Below are 26,601 nucleotides of genomic sequence, written 5' to 3' on the forward strand. Positions count from 1 at the left end.
ATATATATATATATATATATATATATATATATATATATATATATATATATATTGCTGATACACACACACCTAGTGCTGCAGCAGCTGCTGCATCAACATGTTGAGGTGACAGAGACAGCGGATAGCAGTCAGCAAGCCAAGAGACAGAAGAGACAGCAAGAAGAAGACATGTGAATGAGGGGCTGAGAGGAGACAAAAGGAGCGGAAGGAGACACCAAAAGAAAGAGCAGAAAGAGGAGAATGTAAAAAGAGACAAAAAGAAACAAAAGGAGACAAAAGGAGACAAAAGGAGACAAAAGGAGACAAAAGGAGACAAAAGGAGACACCAAAGAAGGTAGAAGAAGATAAAACGGCGCAAAGGAAAGGCAAAGAAAGACAAAAGGAGACAAAGAGAAGACGAGGAGGGGATAAGTAGAGAGACAGGAGGAGACAAATAAAGAGACAGGAGGAGACAAGGAGGAGACAAGGAGGAGACAAAAGGAGACAGACTTACCAGCTGTACAGGAGACCCGCGGCCCCCTCTGATGATGCCGAGAGACAAATCAACAGACCACAGCGCAACTACTAAACACCACTTCTGCGAAACAAACAGACAAAAGGAGACAAAGAAGGAGACAAGCAAGATAAAAGCAGATAAAAGGATATGAAAGGAGACAGCGAAGATAAAAGGAGACAAGATGAGGCAAAATGAAACAAGAGGAGACAAAAAAGAAGACAAAAGGAGACAAAAAGGAAGACAAAAGGAGACAAAAGGAGACAAAAGGAGACACAAGAAGACTAAAGAAGATGAAAGGGGATATAAGAAGACAAGGAGACATAATAGGAGACATAAGCAGATAAAAGAAAAAGGAAGGAGACAAAAGATATAAAGAGAGACAAAGACAGAAGGAGACAGAGACAAAGCGAGACAGCGAGAGGCACAGAGACAGAAGGCTATACAGTTGCGAAGAGACAGATAGATAAAGAAACACAAAGACAAAAGGAGACAGAGAGACAGACTAAGATGTCATGCCGTCGCTGAATATCACGGAGACGCCTGCGGGCCCTCTTGAGGCTGAGGTGTCTCCTGCGTGTTCTCTTTATGGATGGAGGAGTAAGGAGAATGTCTGCTGCAGCAGCAGGCAGGTCTCCCGCAGCAGAAGCACCAGCAGCAGCAGCAGCAACAGCAGCAGCTGAAGGGTCTCCCGTTGCAGTTGTAGGGGGGCTGTTGGTGCTGCCTGCTGTCTCTCCTTCTGTCTCCTCAGTATACTCTCTTCGCGCCCTTCTGCCTCTGTCTGCACTCTGAACCCCCAGCATTACTTTAGCAGCAGGAGACCCTGTCCCTATCGAAACGGTGTCTCCTTGCTGCAGCGCCTGGCTGCACGGGCTGCTCCGAGGATCGTCTACAGCAGCTGCAGCAGCTGCAGAAGCAGCAGCAGCAGTAGCAGCAGCAGCAGCAACACAGCAGAGACAGAGACAGCACCTGTCCCTCAAGCCCCTGTCTCTAAATACAAACCTATAATAATAATAGCAAGGGACAGGAGGAGACACACAAAGTAGAAGAAGTCTGCAGCACCATCAATGAGCTCCGTCGCTCAAGCAAAGGAGCAATAAAGAGCAGTGGAGGCAAGAGAGAGACAGAGACAGAGAGACAGAGACAGAGACAGAGACAGAGACAGAGACAGACGCAAGAGGAGAGACACCAAAGGAGACACAATACGGAGACAGAGATAAAAGCAAAAGACAGAGGAGGAGACAGAAAAACAAAGAAGAAGACAAAGAAAGAGATACAAAAGGAGACACAAAAAGGAGACACAAAAGGAGACACAAAAAGGAGACAGGACGAGAGACCCCCTGATGTTGGGGTGTACAGACCTTGTGCGCTGCTGCTGTCTCTTCTGGGTGGAAGCCCAACTCTCAGCTCCCATGTTGCTGCTGCTGCTGCTGGTGCTGCTGTTTCTGCTGCTGCTTCTTCTGTTGCTGCTGCCTCTTCTGTTGCTGTTGCTGTTGGTGCTGCTGCTGCTGCTGCTGTTGGTGGTGGTGCTGTTGCTGCAGCTGCTGCTACTGCTGCTGAGGCTTCTGCTGTAGCTTGTGTTGTTATTGTTGGTGGTGCTGCTGCTGCTGCGTCTGCTTCTCCGCAATTAGCAAGTAGATGAGTAGAGGAGACAGTAGGGACCCTGTTCTGGAGACAGTCTGTGTCTGGGTGCTGCATAACAGCTGAGGAGACAGCCTGCTGCAGAGCCTGTCCCCTTGCTCTTAGCAATCTCAAATACTGCTTCGCTGTCTGTGCTACTGCTACGCTCAACACCGCAACTAAACATATTACTAACAGCCAAGCAGGGAGACAGTTATTCAACACCATCCCGAAGGAGACACCCACTAGCTGAGCCGGCGCCAGCAATATAACCTAACAAGCAGCCCATACGCATTAACACAACCAGCAGCAGCAGCAGCAGCAATAATAATAATAATAATAGCACCAATAGCAGCAGCAAAAACACCAGCAGCAGCAGCAACAGCACATGCAACAGCTGCGCTAGCAGCAACAACGTCCAATGCGCAAGCAGCGGCAACAGCAGCAGAACAGGCAGCAGCAGCGGTGAAACCACCACCAACAGCAGCAGCAGCAGCAACAGCAGCAGCAGCACCACCACCACCACCAGCAGCAGCAGCACCACCACCACCACCACCACCAGCACCACCAGCACCAGCAACAGCAGCAACAGCAGCAACAGCAGCAACAGCAGCATACGAGATCAAGATCTATAAGAGGCCTATCAACATAAGGGTGTCTCCTGCAGAGACAGAGCAGAGTCCCTGCTAAAACTCCGCCGCACATCAACGCCTGGCTGATTGAAGTTGCAGCGTGTGCCTCAAAGCCCATCACTAGAGACAGTATAGGCACGTATATTGAACCCCCTAAACAAACCATAAACCCTAAACCCTAAACCCTAAACTCTAAACCCTCATCCGTCACCAGCGACAAGAAAGGCGCGTATATTGAACCCCCTACACACTCCCTAAACCCTAAAACCTAAGCACTTATCCATCACTAGAGATAAGGTAGGCACGTATATAGAACCCCTTAAACAAACCACAAACCCTAAACCCTAAACCCTAGAGCGTCAAGCCTGGTGCGCAGAGCCCTGCACGCATAAGAACCCCCATCAGCGCCCCTGTTTAAGAATTAGGGTTTAGGGTTTAGGGTTTAGGGTTTGTAAGAGTCTCCTCACCTCCAGTGCCTGCAGAGACAGCCACGATGCAGGAGACAGCAATTATAACAATGCCCAGTATGTCTCTCCATCCCCGCATATCAGATATCTGTTTGCTGCTGAAGGCACTGTCTCCTGCTGCTGCTGCTGCTGCTGCTGCAGCAGCGCTCCCCTCTGCCGAGAGGCGCCGCACGAACAACAAAGACTGTTCTGCTGCGGCTGATGTTGCCGTTGCTGCTGCTGCGGTGGGTGCTGCTGGCGCCGCTGCTGTTGTTGCTGCTGCTGCTGCTGCTGCTGCTGTTGCCCCTCCAGCGCGACCACTGCCCAAGAAGCCATGAGGCCCCGAAGCAAACAAACAAAGAGACAGCACCAAGAGACACAAAGAGGAGACACCTGCTGCGTAAAGCAGCCTCTCAAGGGACAGCGTTCCCTTGTTCTTGCCAGCAGCAGCAGCAGCAGCAGCTGCTGCTGCTGCTGCTGCTGCTGCTGCTGTTGCTGATGCTGGTGTTACTGCACTGCTGCTGCTGGTGCAGCAGCACAAGCTGCTGCTGCTGCTGCTGCTGCTGCATGTACAAGCTTCATGCATGCGTGTTGCTGCGAGGCCCGTAGAGCAGGAAGAGACAATGGCTGTCTCTCTGCAAATGCTTGGGTCTGTCTCCTCCTTCATATTTAATCAGCGTCTCCTTTCTATGTTTGTTTGTCTCCTCTTCTAAACAAACTGAAGAGGAGAGAGGCAGCTGCTGTCTCTGCTGCTCGAGACTGTCTCCTCAGCAGCAGCCTGCGCACAGCGAGAGCTGTTGCTGCTGCTGCTGCTGCTGCTGCTGCGAAGATGCATTGGGGTGCTCCAGCAACAAGGAGGAGACACAGACGAAGCAGCAACACAAACAAAGACAAAGACAGAGAGAGACAGCTTGTTATAAACAGCAGCAGCCTCTAGCAGCAGCAAAAGGAGGCTGCTCAACACCCCTAAAGCACTGCAGCAAGGGGACAGCTGTTGAGCTCTGGGCCTGCATGCATCTGTCTCCTAATAAAAAGATATTAACTCAAGGAAATAGGGGGTAGGCTTCTAAGAAGAAGCGGAGACAGAGAGTCTCCCTTTAGACTGCTAGCGAGCGGCTGAGCTGCATATACACCTGGAGAGGAGACAGAGGCGCGGGGTGTCTCTAAGGAGACAAACCCCACACAGGTAGCAGCAGAAGAAGAAGAGAGAAGAAGAAGAGAAGAAAGACAGAGACAAACACCGCTGCTGCTGCTCCTCAGGGCTATGGGGGATCTGAGGCTGCAGTTGCGGTGTACGTACACCTGAGAAGGAGAGACAAATAAGTCTCTCCAGCTCGTCTCCTTTTAAAGAAGGAGACAAAAGAAAAGGAGACAGCTGTCTCCTCTCTTAACCAAGGAGCTTAACCCTGGCGAGCTCTAGCCTAGCTGGGGGCCCCTGCCCTTCTCTTTGAGAGCTCCCTATTGGGTAGTAGCTGCAGAGACACCTCATAAAGAAACAAACTGTCTCCTTCTTTGCTGCAGAAAGGAGACAAACTCAACCAGCAGCTGCAAGCCCCAAACACACCCAAAGTCTTAGGGAGCAGCGGACAGCAGCAGCAGCAGCAGCGGCAGCAGCAGCTGGACCACCAGCAGCAGCAGCAGCAACAGCAGCAACAGCAGCAGCAGCAGCAATATAATTATTATTTAATTCAATATAAATATTTCTTTGTTTTTATTACTAACTCAATAATAAGGGCCCCTCTCCCTGTATAGACTTCTCTGCAGCAACACACGGAGACAGGGGGCGCCAGGAGCAGCAGCAGCAGCAGCAGCAGCAGCAGCAGATGCTGTATACTCCCTATGCATTTACTATTAAACTTCTCGTTAGTAAGAAAAGAAGAGGGGGCCCACAGTATAGAGAAGTTTGTTGCGAGCTCTTGACATATATATGTATATATATACATATATATATGTATACATATGCATAGATATATACAAATGTATATATATATATATATATATATATATATACAGGGTCTAAGGAGACAGCTTCAGCAAAATGTGCTGCTGCCTAAGGCCCTCTCCACCACTAAAAGTGTCTCCGCTGTCTCCTCTGCAGGCCAACTGCAGGCCTTTGGAGTTTCTTTACCTAGAAGCAATGCAGGAGAGGAAGGAGACAGTCTGCTTCTTAAGTTAGACTTCTTTTAAAAGTAATTTAAGGGGTGTCTCCTCTCTTCTAAGGGCCTTAAAGGGACTCCTTAAGACCCTGAGAAAGATTAACTCTACGAGCAGTACGCAGTTGAGGTGTATGTACACCAGAAATATGGTGAGGCGCAGCAGCATACAGAGGGGCGCCTCAGGTGTATATGCATACACCCCACTACTGAGCTAGAAACCCTGAAGAGACAGGTATAAGATCTAAAGGAAGCTCCTTATGCCCAGGCTTTCTTCTATCTTCTGCGATATATACAGCAGGCAAACAGACCTCAAAGTGAAGAGAGGGAGAGACTCTCTGTCTCTCTGTTTCTCTCTCTCTGTCTCTCTGTTTCTCTCTCTCTGTCTCTCTCTGTCTCTCTCTCTCTCTCTCTCTCTCTCTCTCTATCTATCTATCTATCTATCTATCTCTATCTCTCCACCTCTCTCTCTCTATATATACATATATATTTCGCTCTCTCTCTTTCTCTTCTTAGTGGAGGACATGCTGGTGCGTCGAGTGTCCCCTTTGCGTTTTTCTTGTGTTCTCGGTGAAGAGACAGTTGTCTCTGTCTCCTAGCTGCTGTCTCTAGAGGCTGTGTCTTGGCTTTTGCAGATGGATCTATCTCTTCGCCTTCTTGTCTTCTCCTGCATTTGAGTGAAGGCCGTAGACGGACAAAATTATTAATAAATTATCTATAGGATACTAAAGCTAAGAAAGGAGACAGTCCCCAGGGAAAGGAGACAGTCTCCAAAGAAAGATTAATTTCTTTGTGCATGCACCCGCAATGCGTTGTTGCTACACGCCTTTGGGGGTTTGTCAGGGTTTAAACAGCAGAAGTGCAACAGAGACATACACCGGAGCCACAGCTATAGTTGTTATTTTTAGTATAAAATATAATATATTTAAATATTTAATATTAATATTTATTTTAATAGTATTTTAAAATAAAAATTTATCTACATCATTATTACTAATAAGTATTATATTTTTATCTACGGGCCGCCTCCTACTCTGAGACACAATTGTAATCTCTCTGTGAGAAATACATGCACCCTTGCAGCTGCTGCTTTTCTTTCTGCTGCTGCTGATGCTGCTGCTGCTGTTGTTATTGCCGCTGCGTTCGTGACAGCACTTAAGGAGGTAAGGAGAAGCCCTAGCAGCAGTTTCCTTCATCTGGTTCTTAGCACAGTTGTAGAAGTAGCTCTCGAGTTTGTCTCTGTGCACTTGTCTAATACACGCACCCTTGCTGCTGCTGCTTCTCGAGAAATACATGCTCCCTTGCTGCTGCTGCTTCTCTTTCTGTTGCTGTTGATGCAGCTGCTGCTGTTGTTATTGCCGCTGCGTTCGTGACAGCTAGGCGCCAAATAATACTCTGAGACACAGTTGTAATCTCTATGTGAGAAATGCATGCACCCTTGCTGCGGGTGCATGGAGGAGACAAAAGGAGAGAATTGCGCACGCCTTATATATTATATATATGCATATATATATATATAGATATATATATAGATGATGCAGAGATCTGCAGGTGTCTTCAATACACCCGAACAGTTGCAGCAGTGATAAGCAGCGGACCTCCACTATACTTTGCCCGATGCTCATGCATGAGAAGAGATTAGCTGGGTAGGTATGAAGCTGTTATATATATCTTTTGCTCGCTTGCAGCCTAATACGCTGTCTCTAGACGATACTATTGAGGTCTATACGTGTATAACAGCACTCTATTTGCGTCTAGGCTGCGTACTTCACAACAATTTTCTATCATCCGTGTCTACTGCCTGCAGTAGCCCTGACTTGTGTTTGGGAGTGCAGCAAAAGTGGGGTTAGCTATGTTTATCTACTGGGTTGTCTTGCAACAGCAACTGCAGCAGCAGCTGCTGCTGCACGGCAACTGCAGGGCAACCGCAGCAGCAGCCGCAGCAGCAGGCGCAGCAGCAGCCGCAGCAGCAGCCGCATTAGCAAGAAAGCAATGCGATTCATAGTAGGCAGCCCCCTATCCTCTCCTATCTATTACTGCAAGACCCTTCTACGGCTGCGTTAGAGGGGCCCCTTGAGACTGTATATCAGACAAGCTGATGCATTTGTTTGTGCTGCTTTATATTGAATGCCTTTGTTTTAATGCAGCCCGCAGCAGTTCTTTGCTGTTATAATCTAAGACTCCTCTTCACTTGCAGATAAAGACATAAGAAGATTAACTCTTAATAAAGAGACACAATAAAGGCTGCCCCTGCGTGAGAAGCCCTAACTAAGAAACAAACATCAAAGCTGCAGCGCTACTGTCCTCTCTAATATGTAGAAGCCATAAACAAATATAAGCAAATATAATATATATATACAAATATAAGCAAATAATATATATATATATATATACATGCATATATTTGTTTATAAATATATTTGTACACGTGACAGATATAAACAAACAAATATACATATGTATATACATATCTTATACGCATTTGTTTGCCTATGAATGAATATATATATACATATGTATTTATTTATTTATAAACAAGATATAAACAAATAAATAATATCTTTTATGTATTTGTTTGTTTATATCTGTAAGACACCCGGGGGTCTGGCTAGCCTCAACACTAATTCACAGAAACTTTATTGAAGTAGAAAAGCAGCAAATTCTCTTTTATTAATTTAATCAATAATAATGCAAACTCAAGTGTATAGGGACACTGTGCAGCAGCAGCAAAAAAAGAAGCAGCAGCAGCAGCAGCAGCAGCAGCAGCAGCAGTAGCACCAGAAGCAGCTTTAGGTAATGGGATCCGGGGGATATTTTAGGCTCTTATAGCAACCCTTGTGCAGCAATTTAATGTTTAAATTAAAAATAATAAAATTTAATAAAAAGACAAATAGAGTTAACCTCAGCAGCAGCAGCAGAGGAGGGGCCCCCGCCGATACGAAGGCGACCACCGGCCGAGCGACAGCAGCAGCAGCAGCAGCAGCAACAGCAGCAGCAGCAGGACCACGAAGAAAAGAAGCAGCAGCGGCGGCAGCAGCAGCAGCAGCGACAGCAGCAGCAGCAGCAGCAGCAGGTAGATTTCCTTTTTTAAGCTTCTAAGTGTCGGCATCTTGCTGCTGCGCCTGCTGCTGCACTAGGGCCCCCAGGGGCCCCTTGGTGGATACAGCGCTGTGTATGTCTGGCCTTGCTATCTCTATTTTCTTTCATTTCTTCTTTATTTTTAACTTCTTTTTATCTTTTTCCAGCAGACAAGCAGAAGCAGCAGCAGCAGCGGCTCCGACAGCAGCAGCAGCAAAAGCAGCAGCAGGAGCAGCAGCAGCAGCAGGTTGCTGCGTCGGGTTTATCTCCGCTGTATAGACACCTGAAACAGATACTTGTGGCTGGGAGGCGACCGTAGTTTGTTCACCAAATGCAGCAACAGCAGCAGCAGCACCAACAACAGCAGCAGCAGCAGCAGTGGCGGCAGCAGCAGACTCGCCAGAATGACTTCTATACCAGGGACAGCGGAAGCAGCAGCTGCTGCACTGGCTGCAGCAGCAGCAGCGGAGGAAGCAGCAGCAGCAACCTCTACACTCGGCCCGCCCTCGTTCTCTAGCCTTGGCGGGTACTGCTACCGAAGTAAAGACAACAGCAACAAGCAGCAGCTGCTGCAGCAGCCTGAGCTGCAGCAGCATCAACTGCAGCATCAACTGCAGCAACAGCTGCAAACTGAGGAAGCAAAAACTATCACACCCCCGGGAGTCCGGAGGAGCCGTCGTCTGCAGCAGCTGGAAGCGGCGAGGGAGCACCAACAGCAGCAGCAGCAGCAGCAGCAGCAGCAGCAGCAGCAGCAACGGCAGCAGGAACAGAGTGAGCAGCAAACACGCCTACAAGAGCGACTCAGCTCTGTGCTGCAACAGCAGCGGGAATTCCCTGTCCTTAGCGTCTCTGGCGAGCCCGTCAGTTCTTTCATGCAGCAGCAGCTACAGCAGCAGCAGCAGCAGCAGCAGCAGCAGGTGCTGCCTCCAGTTGGGCCACAGTTGTGCTGGACACGGCAGCAAACCTTTAATTTAGATTCTGGGGTGTCAATACAGCGGAGCTTCCCTTCAGGCATCGCCACCCTCCAGCAGCAACAGCAGCAGCTGCTGCAGCAACAGCAACAGCTGCTGTTGCAGCAGCAGCAAGAGCAAACAGCGTACACGTTCCAGCCAAAATCAGAGGGAGTTACAGGGATTTACCCCACATATGTCTCATATAACTCTGCTGCTGATTCTGCTGCAGCAGCTGCAGCAGCAGCAGCAGCAGCTGCTGCTGCTGCTGCTACGCCTCAACTCTCACAGTCGGTCCGGCGCTCGCGGCTCAGCTATACTCTGACGGCGAAGACACCTGAAGCAGCAGCAACAGCAGCAGCAGCAGCAGCAGAAGGAAGTGAGAAGGCTCGCAGCAACTCCCGCTGTTTGTCTCTGAGGACAGCAGCACAAGGAGTCGTCCCTGATGTTGCTGCTGCTGCTGCCGTTGCTGCTGCTGCTGCAGGAGACTCAACGCCAGCGCTGCGCAGGCGTGCATCTCCAGCAGCAGCAACAACAACAGCAGCAGCAACAGCAGCAGCAGCAACAGTAGCAGCAACAGGAGCAGCAACTCGCTTCTCTGGATTGATGCAGCAGGAAGCAGCAACACCTTCCGCTGCTTCAAGCAGCTCCTTGTCCACCCCAGTTATCCGGCGCAACTACAACAGCAGCAGCAGCAACAGCAGCACGAGTAGTAGTAGTAGTAGTGATGGGATTGAATGCAGCAGCAGCAGCAGCAGCAGAAACAGCAGGAGAAACAGCAGCAGCAGCAGCAGCAACGGCGTCAGGACAACGTGGAGCCAACTGGGTCCTTCGTGCAGCAAGAGTTTCAGCAGCTTGACAGTGCAAACAGCAGCAGCAGCAACAGCAGCAGCAGCACCAGCAGCAGCAGCAGGAAGAGGCTGTAGCAGAAGCGCCACTGGCTTAGACAGCAGCCGTCTCACTTACGAAGACCCCCTTAACTATTACTGCAGCACCACCACCTCTGGTGGGCGCAACAGCAGCAGAAGCAGCAGCAACAGCAGTAGCAGCGACAGCAACAGAAGCAGCAGCAGCAGCAGCAGCATCAGCATCAGCAGCAGCAGCAGCAGCAACACCAGCGTTGCAACGCAGCACCCAGCACTTCAACGCTCAGTGTTTACACTCCACACGAAGAACGAACTGGCAGCAGCTGCGGAGCCAAGTGCAGCAGCAGCAGCAGCAGCAGCAGCCGCAGCAGCAGCAGCAGCAGCTGGACTTCCGAGGCTCTATTGCAGCCGCAGCAGCAGCAGCGTTGTGGCAGCTGCATCAGATAAAGAGCTGATCTCACTGCTGCAGCAGCAGAACCTAATGCTGCAGCAGCACATGCAGCAGCAGCGGCGGGAGAGGCAGTGGCTGCTGCTGCTGCTGTTTTGCTCTCTGGGGCTGCTGCTGCTGCTGGGAGTCTCCACCTTCGCGGTGCGCCGTGTAGGGTTTAGGGTTTAGGGCTTAGGATTTAGGGTTTAGGTCTTGGCTGAAGCCTTGAAGGATACTGTCAAGGGTTGTTTCTGAAGTGTTTAGGGTTTAGGGTTTGGGAATAGGCTTTAGGGTTTAGGATCTAGGGTTTAGGGTTTAGGGTTTAGGGTTTGCGAGTTGTGTGCAGTTCTCGGAAGGAAGCGGGGAGAAGCAGCATCGTTATGAGCTGCTGCAGCAGTCTCACGCTGCTGCTGCTGCAGCTGCTGCCAACCCCACATACCCCGGTGGTTTGCTGCTGCCTGCGGACTCATCTTACTTCGCGTGGGACAGCAGCAGCAGCAGCAGCAGCAGCAGCAGCAGGCGGATTGCACATCCGAAGAGCTGGCGGTCGAGGACTCCAAAGGAAGCCCCTTTTAAATCTCTCTTTTGCCTCTTCTGGGGAGGTGTCTGCTTCATGTAAACCCTAAACCCTAAACCCTAAACCCTAAACCCTAAACCCTTAATCTGAAGCGGTCTTCTTCGCTTCCAAACCTCTCCGTTCTCTAAACCCTAAATTATACACTTTAAGGGTTTTGAAATTAAATGTGTTGGGGCGTTTGTGCGCTTTAGAGGGTTTAGGGTTTAGGGTTTAGGGTTTGGGGTGGTGTACGTTGTGTGAGAGAAGAAGCTGCATGTACAGCGTGTGCTGCTGCTGCGGTCTGCTGCCTGCTGCTTGTTGCGGTGTATGTGCAGCTTAAACCTGTTGCTGTTTTTAGCCGAGTGGTTAGTTATGAGGCCTCTGCTGTGGGGTGTACAAACTATGCTGCTGCTGCTGCTGCGATTTTCTGTTGCGTTGCTGCTGGTGCTGCTGCTGGGAGCGCTCGGCGCGTCTTTCCTTGCTTCCTCTCTACGCAACAGCAGCAGCAGCAGCAGCAGCAGCAGCAGCGACGCCAGCAGCAGCAGAAGCAGCAGCAGAAGAAGAGGGAAGACGGGGAGCGGGGAGACTGCAGGAGACGGTCAGGAGACCCTCAAATTGAGCCGAAGGCGTGCGAGCAGCAAAATTAGCAAGCGCAGCAGCAGCAGCAGCACCAGCAGCACTAGCAGCAGCAGATGCAGCAGCAGCATTAGAGATGAAGCGGGTAGCTTGGCCGTAGACATCTTAAGGATTGCAACAAAAAAAAGTGCTGCTGGGATCGTAGCCTCCGCTGCTGCTGTTGCTCGCCACATCCGTTGGCGGCGGTAGCTACAGCAGCAGCTGCAGCAGCAGCAGCAGCAGCAACAGCAGCAGCAGCAATAGCAACAGCAGCAGGAGCAGCAGTGTCAGCAACAACAGCAGCAACAAGGGATGATTCTGCTGTTACTGCTGTTGCTGTTGCTGCTGCTGCTGCTGCTGCTGCACGTTGTTGGGGTTGTGGGATTGTTATATAATTTTTGTGTTTGTTTGTGTCTCCTTTGTGTCTCCTTTGTGTCTCCTTTGTGTCTCCTTTTTTGTCTTTTTATTCTTCTCCAACGACCCAACTTTTTCTATAGCAGCAGCTGTACAGACACATCCACTTTAATAAAAATAATATATATATATATATAAGTAGATTATATATATTTATTTATATATATTTATATTTATATATCTCTGTAGTAAGGTGTGAAGAGAGACAAGACCGAGAGAGAGTAAAAGGCCTGAGCCTTTGATGTTCTTAGGTTAAAAACGTATATATATATATATATCTACTATATTATATATATTTTCTTTGTAGATGTTGTTATATATAAAGGGAGGAGACAGTGTCTCCTTTTTGGGTCCCCTCTGCTGCCTGTACACTGCAAAACCCTGAACCCTTACAACACAAACATTAACGCTGCTGCTGCTGTTGCTGCTGCTGCAGCAACAAAAACAAACAAGAAGACACCTCAAGTTAAAGCCAGGAGGCCGCAGCAGCAGCAACATAAGTTGCAGCAGCAGCAGCAGCAGCAGCACCAGTTGCTGCTGCATGCTTAGCACCAAAGTAGACAGCTCGGGGCCGTCCGTCTCCTCAATGGAGACACCTTAAATAAGGGGGCCCCCAGGGGGCCCCCTTGGGGGCCCCAGGGAGGAGAGGGCTTGGAGTTGTTGCTCTTACTGCTTCTGCTGCTGCTGCTGGGGCTGTTGCTGATGCTGCTTCTGTTGCCAGCGGAGTTGCTGCTGCTTCTGCTGCAGCTGCTGCTGGAGTTGTTTCTGTTGTTGCTGTTGGAGTTCTTTCTGCTGCTGCACGTCCTGCTGCTGCTGCTGCTGCTGCTGCTGTGCTGTTTCTACCGGGCTGATATAGTTGTGTGCATGTGTTTGTATATCGCTGTCCTCTATATACATAATATGTATATAATATATATATATTATTTATAAATCAAACAAAGCTATTTCTTGTTTTTAAGGGGATACTTTTCGCGGAGTTGTTGGATAATATCTTCAAAAGAAAGAGTGTGGGGTAGTCGTGGGAACCGATCCCCGTACACCTCGCGTTGCATTATCATTTTTGTGAGGTTTGTTACTTCTCCTTTTTGCATTTGTTCTACATCTATGCCTTTTGATGTTAATTCTTTGTACATCTTCTGTCGCCCTTCATATAAAGGGTTTAATCCTCTAACAAACAAACCCCAAGAAGATATACATACTCTATTAGAAGCCTCATAGTCTATCTCCTGGGGGCCCCACACACCGCATGCACGATATGGGGGCCCCCCCTCCACAAACTCGTCAAGGGGGGACCCCTCATCATCACCAACACCGGGGGGCCCTGCTGGGTCCTTGGGGGCCCCCGATGGGTCCTTAGGGGCCCCTGGAGGGTCCTTAGGGGCCCCTGCTGGGTCCTTGGGGGCCTCTGAATGATCCTTAGGGGCCCCAGAAGCTTCCCTTGGAGCCCCTGATGGGTCCTTGGGGGCCCCTGACGGGTCCTTAGGGGCCCCTGACGGGTCCTTAGGGGCCCCTTGGAGGTTCTTGGGGGCCCCTGATGGGTCCTTAGGGGCCCCTGGGATGTCCTTGGGGGCCCCTGAGGGGCCCCCAGAACTATGAGGCGGAGCCGCTGGAGAGCGTGAAGGCGATGCAGAAGACAGCAGACGGAGGGAGAAGTGATAAGGATGAGAAAGGGGGGCCCCCAGCCATGGGAGGCCCCTCAGGCAAGTAGCACAGAGACGCAACGGAAGCATTGAGCGTACTGCTGCTGCTGCTGCTGCTGTTGCTGCTGCTGCAGCTGCTGCAGTTGTAGTGACTGTCGCCTATGGATATTGGTGAGTGCTCTTCTGCTTCTGCTGCTGCTGCTGCTGCTGCTGCTGCTGCTGCTGCTGAGCTGCTGCAAACATTATTGGGTGAAGCTGCTCTTAGTTGCTCCTTTCCCTCTGTCGCTGAAAAAAATAAACAAAACACTCTTTTAAACAAATAACAATTTCATCGATCTTCTCAACACGTTGCAAGCAGGGCCTCCTACTAGCCTGGGGGGCCCCCTGGGGGCCCCTGTTGCAGGGGGGCCCCCGACGGGGGGCCCCCAGAGGGGCCCCCATACCTCTACTTGAGCCCTGTATGTAGAGGTTCAGGTTTGAAGTAGATGTTATTATTGCTGCATGCAAATATTTAAAAACAAACACATAATTATTTAGACTAGCGGGGGGCCCCCTAAAGGGGCCCCCTTTTTCTTAAGGCCTAAAGGGGCCCCCTATGGGCCCCCAAATGATAGGGGGGCCCCTACTTGTAAACCCTAAACCCTAAGTTGTTAGGTGAATGAAGGTTGTTAAGGTGCTGGATGAGGGGGGTTTGCCTCAGGGTTTATGATTTAGGGTTTAAAGAAGACTAGGGTTTAGGGTTTAGGGTTTAGCGACAACCTCGAGGGTTTTGAAACTTAATAAAACTTCCCTCGCTGCAACGAGGGTTTAGGGTTTACTGTTACTTAACTTGGGGTTTGGTTGGGTAAACCCTAAACCCTAAACCCTCAAGAAACCCCTAAACCCTTAAGAAGCCCCAACCCCTTGAAGAAACCCTCAACTTATTAAGACACCCTATACCCCGAGGACACCCCAAACCCTTAAACCCTAAACCCTAACTAATGAATCCCTAAACCCTTAAGACTCCCTATTCTCCTAAACCCTTATGAAACCTTAAACTCTAATAAAACCCTAAACCCTTAAGAAACCGCCTGAACAAAGCTGTATGAAACCCACGACCCCAGGGGGCCCCTGAAGTTGTTTTAAGCTCTAGGCAGCAGCCCTTTGGGGCCCCTTCAATCCCCTTAAAGGGGCCTTTTGAGGGCCCCTTGGGACCCTAAAACCCTAAACCCTAAACCCTCTTAACTGTCCCTCACGCATCCCTTCTAGAAGTTAATGAGGCTTTGAAATACAACCAGAGGGTAACTCTAGACAACCCAAAACCCTTGAAGGCCCCAAAGGGCCCCATGTAGGGGGGCCCCTTCAAAGGGTGCAGGGGCCCCTTAAAAAAACCCAACGGGGGCCCCCTTAAAGGACCCAAGAGGACCCCTCTAGGGGCCCAGGTAACCCGCAAGAACAACTTAGGGGGCCCCCCAGAAGGACCCAAGGGGCCCCCTTAAAGATCCCATAGGGGATCCCCCAAAGACCTCAGAGGGCCCCCTGAAGGTCCCCTAAGAAAACCCTTAAGACGCCCCCCTAGGGCCCCTAAGGGAGCCTTGAAGGGCCTCCCTAGGGCCCCTTGAGGGGCCTCTCTACAGCTCCTTAGGGGGCCTCCCTAAAGCCCTTTGAGGGGCCTCCTTAGGGTCCTTTGAGGGGGCCCCCAAGGGGCCCCCTGATGAACCTCCTTAGGGGCCCCCTGGGGGTCCCCCCAAGGGGCCCCTTGCGGTATTTATGCTGCATTTGGCCCTGCGGTGGTTTTGGGTTTGAGAGCCGCTGCAGCTTCCTTTAGGGCCTCCTCAGATCCTGCATGCAGACAAGTAAACCCTAAACCCTTGTCTTTAAAACCCTAAACCCTCATAAACCCTAAACCCTTGTCTTAACAGGTGGTGCTTGCATCTCTAAACCCTTGTTTTTAAACAAGCTGCCATCCTAAACACTAAACCCTAAACCCTAAGCCCTCTTTTCAAACAGGAGCCGAAACCCTGTTAACCCTAAACCCTCAACCCTAAAACCCTAAACCCTCAACCCTAAAACCCTAACTGCGCCCTTGATCAACAGCTGCTGCTCTAAACCCTAAACCCTCGCATCAAGTGGAGGCCTTCAAAAACCTAAACCCTTGCTCTAACAAGTGCTTATCTAAACCCTAAACCCTTATATCTAACAGCTGCTACTCTAAACCCTAAACCCTCATCTTCAGTTGCTGTATATAGAAAACGAAACCCTCAAAATTGCCCTCTGCACTGCACTCACTCTCCCCCTTTCAGCCAGCAAACCCTAAACCCTAAACCCTAAACCCTAGCCCTGAACCCTGACCATTGCTTAGGGCTTCTGTGAGGGCTATAAGTTCTTGTAAGCCCTCTACTGGTGACTTTAAGCTTTGCTGCTGCAGCAGAGAAGCAGCAGCAGAAAGGGCCCAATCCTCTTGGGGGAACTCGAGATACACCCCAGCGTGCTGCACATACACCCCACACACAGATGCATGCATGCATGCATGCAAACAGGGTTGTTCTTGCTAGTTGACTTCGAGAGGCTACTGCTGCTGCTGCTGCTGCTGCTGCTGCTGGTACTCTCCTACCTTCAACAGCAGCAGATTTGCTGCAGCGTGGCAGAGCTTCCGATGCTGCTGCAGCTCTGCTGCTGATGCTGCTGCTGCTGTCCACGTGGAGCGCAACTCTGACAGCAGCTGCTTCGCCCGTCGTTTGTCTGGTGCACGCAACTGCAGCAGCAGCAGCAACAGCAGCAACAGCAACAGCAGCACACAAACAAAGCAATCCCCGGACATTGCATGCGCACGCGAACTCCCGTTTCGGGGTATTTGCCGCAGCAGCAGCAGCAACAGCAGCAGCAGCAGCAGCTGGAACAACAACAACAAATATTTATTGCAAGAGTTGTTTTTACTGCTGCTACTGCTGCAGCGTAGAGGTGCCTGTACACCCCAGAGTACTCACAAAGACGTGGCATTCATCTGCTGCTTCTTTTATGAGTCCCCCCACTGCTGCGGTGTCGCGTTTGGTTGCTGCAGCTGCTGCTTGCTGCAGTGCTGCTGCAGTGCTGCTGCTGCCTTCGTCTGGGCTTGCTGCTAGGCGAGACAGCAGCTGCTGCCGGTTGTTGCTGCTGACCTCCACCTCCTCTCCTAAGCAGCAGCAGCAGCAAAACCAGCAGCAAAAAGGCAGCCAGTGCTCTAAGCCTCTTGGGCAGCAGCAGCAGCAGTAGCAGTAGCAGGCGCAGTAGCAGCACAACCAGCAGCAACAGCAACAACAACAGCAGCAGCAGCAGAAGAAACAGCAGTAACAGAAGAATCCGTAGCAGCATTAGCAGCAGCAGCAGCAGAAGCAAAAAAAGCACCAGCACCAGGAGCAACAGAAGTAGCAGCAGCAGCAGCAACAGCAGCAGCAACAGCAGCAGCAGCAGTAACAGCAGCAGCAGCTTACCACTCGCATGTCTGAAAGCCACGAGGATGAGTCGGTCGATGATTTCAAAGGCATTAAATTTAAACAAATAAGCAACTAAGGGACTCGGCTTCTGCTGCTGCTGCTGCTGCTGCTGCAGTTCCTGAAGAGACAAACCCCGCAACAAAAACAGCAACAAAAGCAGCAGCAGCTGCTGCATCAACGACGGCGGACAACAACGCTGGGCTGCTTCGCTGCTGCTGCTCTTGAACTTGCTGCACCAGCAGCTGGTGTAGGAACTGCTGGTGCTGCAGCAGCAGCAGCAGCAGCAGCAGCACTTTGCCGCTAGGAAGACGCCCTTACCTCTAAGGCCTTCAAGCCCAAGCAGAGCACCTCGTAGCGCTGCTGCAGCAACTCGCCCTCTGCTGCTGCCTTCTGCTGCTGCTGCTGCAGCACAGAGGCTTGGCAGGTAGCAAGTGCTGCAGCAAAAGCCTGTACACAAGCTCGCAGTTTGAATAATCTTTTCTTCATTTCTCTGTCTCTTTTTGTGTCTCTCTGTCTCTTTTCTGCTGCTGCTGCTGCTCTGTCTCTGCTGTCTACTGTCTCCTCTCGTTCATCCCTCTGTCCCCCTCTCTTGGTGTCTCCTTGTTGCTACACCGCTGCCTTTTACTTCTGCTGCTGCTGCTGCAGCTGCAGCTGCAGCAGCAGCAGATGCTGCTGCGGCGGTGGGTGCCCACCTGGGCAAGCCTTGGCTGCAGCAAACCCCACACTGCCTCCTTTATATGCTCTGGGATCGACTCCCACGAGGCGATCCCAGCAGCGTCGACGTCCTCGAGCACCAGCCCCCCTTGCTCTTGCTGCTGCTGGTGCTGCTGCTGTTGCTGCGTAGCAGCCGAAGAAGAGGCCTTCTGCTTCCCCCCTAAAAAGAAGCAGCAAAAGACACGAAAAAGAAATCCTTTAAGGTGGCAATGCAGCAGCAAGAATGCAACAGCAGCAGCAGCAGTTGTAACGGCAGCAGCAGCAGTTGCAACAGCAGCAGCAGCAGTTGCTGCAGCAGCAGCAGTTGCTGCAGCAGCAGCAGCAGTTGCAACAGCAGCAGCAGCAGTTGCAACAGCAGCAGCAGCAGTTGCTGCAGCAGCAGCAGTTGCTGCAGCAGCAGCAGCAGCACGAGGTGGAAAGACACCTGAAGCCTTTGAGGACTTCCCCTTTCTGCCTCTCCTTTTGCTGTCATCTTCCCAGTCGCTCTCCTACACACAACGCAGGCAGCAGCAGCAGCAGCAGCAGCAATAGCAGCAGCAGCAACAGCAGTGGAAGCGCATCAGCTACGTGGTAGCAGCAACAGCAGCAGTAGTAGCATGAGACTGTAGAGGCAGCAGCAGCAGCAGCGAAGTATCTCACGCCAGCTGCGTTGGTCGGCGTTTTTGCTGCTCGCTGTTGCTGCTGCTGCTGCTGCTGCTGTTGCTGCTGTTTAGCAGCAGGGGACTTGTTAGCTGCCGCATTTGCTGCTGCTTGCACAGCCTTTGCATGCACTGTAGGGTTTAATGCTTCAGTAAGCGCAGCTATGAAGGCCTCAGAGACAACGATACCCCCCTCTACGACGTGTGCTTGGGGGCCCCCCTTCTTTGTGCTGCCCAAAGGAGACAGCAGCAGCGCAGCAACAGCTTTTAAGTCTCCTTCTGTAAGAGCAGCAGGCAGCAAAGGTGCGAGCTCTACCCAGCTCTCCTCAGCAAGAGTCTCCTAAGAAAAAGCAAAAAAGAAGCAGCAGCAACACACTCCTGCTGCTGCTGCTGCTGCTGCTGTTGCTGCTGTCAAGGTTGCGGATTGCTCAGATATAGAAGCAGCAGGAGGCACCTGCAAGCTCGCATAGGCCCCTACTCTACCTCGCAGCAGAAGCAGCAGCACGAGGAGCAGCGAGAGCAGCAGCAACAGCAGAAGTAACAGCAGCGACAGCCGAAGCAGCAGGAACGACATAAACGAAAGCTGCAGCAGCAAGACCAACGGCAGCAGCAGCAGCAGCAACAGCAACAGCAGCAGCAGAGACCTCGAGTGCCGCTTTAGGAGACAACAGAAGTGTCTCCTTGATAAAGACGGTGCTCAGTTCTGTTGCTCCTTCCAGCTGTCTCCTCGCATAGGCCTTCGCCTCAACCCCAAATATCTGCTGCAGCAGCGAGAAGGAGACAAACCCATTCGCATCCCAGAACGACAACACCTGAAGCAGCAGCAGCAGCAGCAGCAGCAAGAGCAGCAGAGCAGTAAGTACGCCGTATATATGCCTGCTGCTGCTACTGCTGCAGGTGCTGCTGATGAACAGCACACGCAGTCTCGCAGCAGTAACGCAGCAGCTAAAACAGCGGCAGCAGCTGCTGCCGCTGCAGCAAGAGCGGCAACTGCAGCAGCAACGAGGGGAACGGCAGCAGCAGCAACAACATCTACATTCACAGTAGCAGCAGCAACAACCCCAGCAGCAGCAGAACCAGCAAGAGCAGCAGAACCAGCAACAACAGCACTAATAGCAGAAGCAGCAATAGCAACACCAGTAAAAGCCGCAACAGTAGCAGCACCAACGGGCAGCAAAAGCAACAGCAGCAGCAGCACGAGCAGCAACAGCAGCGGCACTCCAAGCAGCAGAAGCACAAGCAGCAGCCCCACAAGCAGCAGCACCACAAGCAGCAGCACCACAAGCAGCAGCAGCACACCAAGCAGCAGCAGCACGCGCATCAGCAGCACAAGCAGCAGCAGCACCACCACCACCACCACAAGGAGCAGCAGCAGCAGCAGCAGCAGCAGCAGCAGCAGCAGCAGCAGCAGCAGCAGCAGCAGCAGCAGACCTTTGCGTCTTGAGCGTTAGCGAATAGTTGTGGGGTGAATATTTTTGCCTGCAGACTGCCGCGGACTTCGTCATTTTTAATTAACTCCAGCGCAGCATGCAGCACATTCTCTAGAGGTAAGCTGCACTCCACAAACCCTAAACCCTAAACCCTAAACCCTAAACCCTAAACCCTTAGTCCCTAGAGCAGTGTGTGGCCAGGTGATGAACGCAACGGAGGCGGGGTGAAGGAGACAAAGAGAGACAAAAATACAGAGAGAAGAGACAGACAGAGAGAGCGAAGAGAGAAGAGACAGATGAAAGAGACAGAGACAGAGAGAGACAGAGAAAGAGAGACAGAAGCAAACAAAAAGGAGACAAAAGAAAATGTACAAAACAAACAAACAAACATGTGGAGAAGGGATAAAGATAAGGAGACAGAGAGACACAAAAGGAGACAGCGCCCGCAGCAGCAGCAGCAGCAGCAGCAGCAACAGCAGAAGCAGCAGCAAACTGATGGGGGCAGGAGACGACCAACTGCAGCAGCAGTACAAAACAAGAAGCAACAGCAGCAACAGCAGTAGCAGCAGCAGCAGCATACTCGAGGGCCTGCGCAGCTTCAGTCAGAGACAAAGGAGACACAGCACCGCGGAGGAGACCCCGAGTTGCTGCAGCAACGTGAGCAGCAAAAGCTGCTGTCTCCAAGGAGGCCGCCTGCAGAGACACTGAACAGCAGCAGCAGCAGCAGCAGAGCAGCAGCAGAAGATAAAAAGAAAAGATATAAAAAGAGACTACGAAAAGGAGACAACAGAAACAAAGGAAGCAGACACAAAGCACGAGCTGCAGCAGCAGCAGCAGCAGCAGCAGTAGCAACAGCAGCCCCAGAAGCAGCAGCAGCCGCAACAGCAGCCCCAGAAGCAGCAGCAGCCGCAACAGCAGCCCCAGAAGCAGCAGCAGCCGCAGCCCCAGAAGCAGTAGCAACAGCCGCAGCCACAGGAGCAGCAGCAGCAGCAGCAGCAGCAGCAGCAAAGCCTCACCCTCTAGTTGGGGACAGAGCCTTTGAGGTATTTCTTGTTTGATGAAGGAGAGAGGCAGACTGTGTTTCTGCGCCAAGGCGGACAGCATCACGCGCCCCTCTTCCTATAAACAATAAAAGACAAAAGGAGACACTAGAAGACAAAAGGAGACAGTTAAAGAAAAAAGGAGACAATGAAGGAGACAATAAAAGAGACAATTAAAGACAAAAGGAGACAGTAGAAGACAAAAGGAGACAATAAAAGACGAAAGGAGACAGTAGAAGACAAAAGGAGACAATAAAGGAGATAATAAAGGAGACAATTAAAGACAAAAGGAGACAATAAAAGACAAAAGGAGATAGTAAAGGAGATAATAAAGGAGACAGCAAGGAATAAGAAGAAACAAAAAGGAGACAGTAGAAGACAATAGGAGACAATAAAAAGACAAAAGGAGACAGTGAGAGACAATAAAAGACAAAAGGAGACAAAAAGGAGACAAAAAAAGACAAAAATAAACAAAAAGGGGACAGCAAAAGACAATAAAAGACAATAAAAGACAAAAGGAGACAATAAAAGACAAAAGGAGACAATAAAAGACAAAAGGAGACAGAGGAAATATTCACAGAGAGCAAAAGGAGACACTCGACGGCTGTCTCCAACCTGCGCTGCTCCTGAAGAACTGCGACTCCCTCTCTTTACCCCAAACCCTAAACCCTAAACCCTAAACCCTAATCTCTTAGACCCTGAACCCTAAACCCTAAGCTATGAACTGTTGGGTCCTACGAGTGAAAAACCCTCGATCGTGGAGCTTCAAAACCCTAAACCCTTAACCCTAAACCCTAAACCCTAAACCCTAAACCCTACGCCCTAATCTCCCAGACCCTAAATTCTAAACCCTAAACCCCAAACCCTAAACCCTAAACCGTAAACCGTAGACCGTAGACGGTAGGGGTACCTGTAGCTGTTGTTCAGTCTCTGCTGCTACAGCAGAGAGGAATGAAGACGAGATAATGTCTCCATCAAGAAGAGACAAAGATGCTGTCTTCCTGCATAAGTCCCCAGCCTTCAGCATAACTGCATCAAGAGAGAAGCCAAGAGATTGCGCAGCCCACGCTACGTTTAACCGACCCCCCTGTGTACATACACCCCAAATGAAACCCTAAACCCTAAACCCTAAACCCTAAACCCTAAATAGAGCACCCTAAACAGAGCACCCTAAACCCTAAACCCTAAACCCTAAACAGAGCATCCTAAACCCTAAACAATGCACCCTAAACACTACGCCATACGCTATAGACTTTAAACAATATACCGCAAATCTTATACCCTAAACCCTAAACCCTAGTCTCCTAGACCCTAAACCCTAAACCCTAAGTAATACACCATACACCCTCAACCCTAAACCCTAAACTATGCACCCTAAACCCTAAGCAATACACCCTAAATCCTAAACGCTAAACCCTAAACCCTATACGAAACAACCCAAGCAAAACCACGCTGCTTATAAACAAAAGGGGCTGTCTCAACAGACGCAGCAACAACAAGAGAAGAAGCAGCAGATGCAGCAAACGAAGAAGAGACAGCAGAGAGATAACAGAGAGACCTCAAGAAGAAGACAGCAAGGAGGGAGACACAAGTATAAACAGAGACAAAAGGAGACAGACAAAGCACAGCGCCTTAAAGCCGCAGAAAAGTAGGCCCTCCACCCCCCCTAGGGTTTAGGGTTTAGGGTTTAGGGTTTAGCCTGCCTTTTGTGCAATCATGAGTCTCAGCTCCTGCTCCAGCTTCTCTGGGGTTATAAACTCCTTCCCGTTGCTGCTTGGAAGCAGCCGCAGCAGCTGCTGCTGCAGCAGCAACTGCAGCACATCTAGACAGGTGCTCTCGCTAATACGCTGCTGAGGCGGGGCTGCCTGTAAGGACATAAACTGAGCCCTTAGGGCCTCTAAGTCCCCCATAGTAACCCCTAAACCCTAAATCCTAAACCCTAAACCCTAAAAGTTGAATCCTGCGTGCAGGGACAGTGGCGCTGTCGCTGCAGCGCTTGTGCTGCCGCGGCTGTTGTCGCTGCTGCTGCAGCTCCTGCTGCTGCTGCTGCTGTTCCTGCTGCTCTTGCTGCTGATAATGAGATTATTGAGGAGGAAGTTGATGTAAAAAAACATAAAAATAAAATTACTGCAGCTTCCTTGGGGCTGGACGCCTCCAGCGCATGCACGAGCACAGCCCTCTGCTGCTGTGTCTTGCTTACAGCTTTATTCTGACTGGGTGTTATACTTTTTAATTAATAAATCCTTTATATAATATATATATTAGTATTTTAATTTACTTTTTAAAAGAAGAACGTGAGACTCCTACAGGTTTGCTGCTGCTGCTGCTGCTGTTGCTGCTGCTGCTGCCGCTGCTGCTGTCGGCGAATGGTCCGCTGCGCTCAGGGGCTGCTGCAGTAATATTTTCTCGCATTATTTTTAGGGTTTAGAGTTAAATTAATTATTTTATTTATATATTTAGTTGTTTTAATAATAATATGACAGCCATTTGCTCCTCTAGATCTATCCGGAAGCAGCAACGACGCTCCTGCTGCTGCTGCTGCTGCTGCTGCTGCTGCTGCAGGTGACTCGTCAGTCGCGCCGGCGTCTCCTGCTGCTGCCTGTCTCAGCTGCTGCTGCAGCATGGTTGTTAATATTGTATGTAAAAGATTGAATATGTTTTATTGATATATTTTAATTACAGAAGAAGACAGGGTTTGCTCTTCATAGGGCTTATCTTGAGGTGTATATACACCTGAGCAGCTGTTGCTAGCTAGCATTTATTTCTTTCTGCTGCTGGGGTCTATTAAATCTGTTTTATTACTCTGTTTTCTACTGTCTCCTTTAAACGATTTTCTACTGTCTCCTTTTCTTTAACCTTCTTCTTTAATATTTGTTTCTTCTGTCTCCTTAGCTCTGCTGTCTGTCTCCTTTATACCTCTCTTCTTCTGTCTCCTTATTTTATCTGTCTCCTTTACAAGTTCTTCTCTTCTGTCTATTTATTTCATCTGTCTCCTTCTTATTCTTTTTACTGTCTCCTTATTTCTACTGTCTCCGCAACAAAGATGGTTGACGCTCAAGTATATCAGCTGCCCCAGGGGGCCCCACACAACCCCGAAGCAGCAGCAGCAGCAGCAGCAGCAGCAGCAGCAGCAGCAGAGGCAGCAGAAGCAGCAGCAGCGGAGCATGGGACGGGTAAGGAGAAGTGCTGCTGCTGCTGCTGCCGCTGCTGCTGCACAGAGACAGGAGACACCGTGGAGTTCTAGACAGAGACAAAAAGGAGACAGCAGCAGCAACATGCGCGACAGCAGCAGCAACACGAGCAGCAGCAGCAGGATGCATGCAGAAAGCAGCCAGCAGCACAAAGGAGACAGATAAAAGGAGACAGATAAAAAGAGACAGACTAAAGGAGACAGACTAAAGGAGACAGACAGGGGGAGGCATAAAGACACAGAGAAGAACAGAGAAGGAGACAGCAAACGCATGCATGCACAGACAAAAGGAGACACTTGAACTCAGACAGAGACAGAAACCCAGAAAAAGAGACAGCAAAGAGACAGACAAACAAACAGAGAGACAAACAGACAGACCAAGAGAGAGAGAGAGAGCGAGAGACAGAGAGAGAGACAGAGAGAGAGACAGAGAGAGAGACACAGCTAGAGAGAGAGAGAGAGACAGAGATAAAGAAACAGAAAGACAGATAAATAGATAGTTAAATGGAGAAGGAGAGACAAGCCATCATAAAAGGAGACAAAAGGAGACAGCAGATTTCAAACAGTACTCAAAGACTGTCTCTATGTTGTGCTGGGTATTGCTGCCTTTCTCCTGCTACTCGTGCTGCTGCTGCTGCTGCTGCTGCTGCTGCTGCTGCTCATGCTGCTGCTGTTTCTGCTGCTGCTGTTGGCTGCTTCTGCAGGCAGGAGCAGCACACGCAAAGCCCTTAAGAACGCCTGGCATCTGCTGCAGCACGAAGGGCCCCTTGAAGCAGCAGCAACTCTACTCAACAGCAAACCCTATGGAGAGAGGCTGCTGCTGCTGCTGCTGCACAGCCTTATAGGTAACGTGGCCCCACAACAGCACCAGCAGCAGCAGCAGCAACAGCAACAAGAGCAGCAGCAGCAGAAGCAGCAGCAGCAGCAGCGACAGCAGCAGCAGCAGCAGCAGCAACAGCAAAGGAGGGTTCATACAGGACATCCCACCGAAAGGATCTGCCGTGACTGCTGATGCTGTTGTTGCTGCTGCTGCTGCTGCCGCTGTTGCTGCTGCTGCTGCTGCTGTTTTGCAGGAGCGGGCTGCATGCTAGGCCTTGCTTTGGGGCTGTCTCTGCACGTCCCCCGCGGAATTGCTGCAGCGTCAGCAGCAGACAGTTTGCTGCTGCTGACGTTGAGGGCCCCTGCTGCTGGCGTCTTCCTAAGTCTCTCCCTTTGGGTCCTTAGGGAAGCCCACGCAGCATACCGTACGCTGCTTGCTGCTGCTGCTGCTGTTGCTATTGCTGTTGCTGCTGTTGCTATTGCTGTTGCTGCTGTTGCTATTGCTGTTGCTGCTGTTGCTGCTGCTGCTGCTGTTGCTGCTGCTGTACGAGTGGCCGTCGTTGTTGCTGCTGCTGCTAATCGTCCCGATGCATCTGCCGCTGCCGCGCTGCTGCTGCTGCTGCTGCTGCTGCGGACGTAGCTGCTACTGCACATGCATTTTTTCGGTCTTCTTTTGTTGCTGCTGCTGCTGGTGCTGCTGCTGCGCTTGGCCTCAGAACGAGAGAATATCTATCGCCACGCGACGGATCTGTACGGGACTCAGCAGCAGCAGCAGCAGCAGCAGCGCGCAGCAAGCTTTGTTTTTTGTGTTTGTTCTCTAGAAGCCTGGGTGCTGCTGCTGCTGTGGATGGGCGGCTGTTATAACGCTGCAGCAGCACTTGCTGCTGTTCCTGCTGCTGCTGCTCTACGCTGCTGCTTAAAGAACGCTCTCGTTGATTGGCTTGCTGCTGCTGCTGCTCCTACCCACGGCGGCCTCGCCATTGGAGGGGAAGAGACCTATAGCAGCAGCAGCAGCAGCAGCAGCAGCAGCAGCATGAAGCAGCAACTGCGCGAATACCTTTATGAAGCCCTAAAGGCCCCAAACTTCTTCGGCCTCCCAGACGGTGAGAACATAAAATTATATTATCTCTAAGGGCTTAGTGTTTGTATATATATGCATATATATACACTTATATATATAAATACATTTAGCTATATATATATGTATATATATATATATATTCTCTTCTATATGAGATGCATATATACGCATATGGATGCATATGTGTAGATCTTTATACATACATATATACACACATATATATATATATATATATCTATAAATATATATCTATAAATATATATACTATTTATAAATATATATATATACATATATATATATATATATATCTATAAATATATATACTATATATATATATATATACATAT

At 50.2% G+C, this 26,601-nt stretch overlaps 5 protein-coding genes across 5 annotated transcripts in view; 2 read left to right on the forward strand and 3 right to left on the reverse strand.

Moving 5' to 3' along the window:
- Positions 1 to 933: 933 nt before the first annotated feature.
- EAH_00033240 (hypothetical protein, conserved) lies at positions 934 to 3,858 on the reverse strand (the record flags this gene model as incomplete). The annotated part of the gene is made up of 4 exons (XM_013395896.1): positions 934 to 1,400; positions 1,855 to 2,362; positions 2,732 to 2,898; positions 3,213 to 3,858. The coding sequence occupies 4 exons, from the start codon at positions 3,856 to 3,858 to the stop codon at positions 934 to 936; spliced, it is 1,788 nt and encodes a 595-aa protein (XP_013251350.1).
- A 4,968-nt stretch (positions 3,859 to 8,826) lies between these two features.
- On the forward strand, positions 8,827 to 12,046 carry EAH_00033250 (hypothetical protein, conserved; the record flags this gene model as incomplete). The annotated part of the gene is made up of 3 exons (XM_013395897.1): positions 8,827 to 10,827; positions 11,012 to 11,280; positions 11,557 to 12,046. 3 exons carry the CDS (start codon positions 8,827 to 8,829, stop codon positions 12,044 to 12,046), a joined length of 2,760 nt encoding a protein of 919 aa, XP_013251351.1.
- Positions 12,047 to 12,916: 870 nt separating this feature from the next.
- EAH_00033260 (hypothetical protein) lies at positions 12,917 to 13,980 on the reverse strand (the record flags this gene model as incomplete). The annotated part of the gene is made up of 2 exons (XM_013395898.1): positions 12,917 to 13,097; positions 13,529 to 13,980. 2 exons carry the CDS (start codon positions 13,978 to 13,980, stop codon positions 12,917 to 12,919), a joined length of 633 nt encoding a protein of 210 aa, XP_013251352.1.
- Positions 13,981 to 15,637: 1,657 nt separating this feature from the next.
- Positions 15,638 to 22,191, reverse strand: EAH_00033270 (hypothetical protein, conserved; the record flags this gene model as incomplete). The annotated part of the gene is made up of 14 exons (XM_013395899.1): positions 15,638 to 15,711; positions 16,222 to 16,360; positions 16,484 to 16,624; positions 16,857 to 17,041; positions 17,340 to 17,460; positions 17,661 to 17,789; positions 18,035 to 18,216; positions 18,481 to 18,544; positions 18,696 to 19,034; positions 19,339 to 19,506; positions 20,192 to 20,246; positions 20,705 to 20,828; positions 21,141 to 21,243; positions 22,075 to 22,191. The coding sequence occupies 14 exons, from the start codon at positions 22,189 to 22,191 to the stop codon at positions 15,638 to 15,640; spliced, it is 1,941 nt and encodes a 646-aa protein (XP_013251353.1).
- A 2,016-nt stretch (positions 22,192 to 24,207) lies between these two features.
- Positions 24,208 to 26,601, forward strand: part of EAH_00033280 (hypothetical protein, conserved) — a gene marked incomplete at both ends in the record, with an annotated part of 4,425 nt that continues 2,031 nt past the window's right edge. The window contains 3 exons of the mRNA XM_013395900.1: positions 24,208 to 24,337; positions 25,059 to 25,355; positions 25,890 to 26,276. Of these exons, the coding sequence (XP_013251354.1) occupies positions 24,208 to 24,337; positions 25,059 to 25,355; positions 25,890 to 26,276 (814 nt within the window). The remainder of the gene's footprint in view (positions 24,338 to 25,058; positions 25,356 to 25,889; positions 26,277 to 26,601) is intronic.

Source organism: Eimeria acervulina, genomic scaffold (assembly GCF_000499425.1).
Source record: "Eimeria acervulina Houghton genomic scaffold, Eah_scaff330, whole genome shotgun sequence".
Classification (NCBI taxonomy): domain Eukaryota; phylum Apicomplexa; class Conoidasida; order Eucoccidiorida; family Eimeriidae; genus Eimeria; species Eimeria acervulina.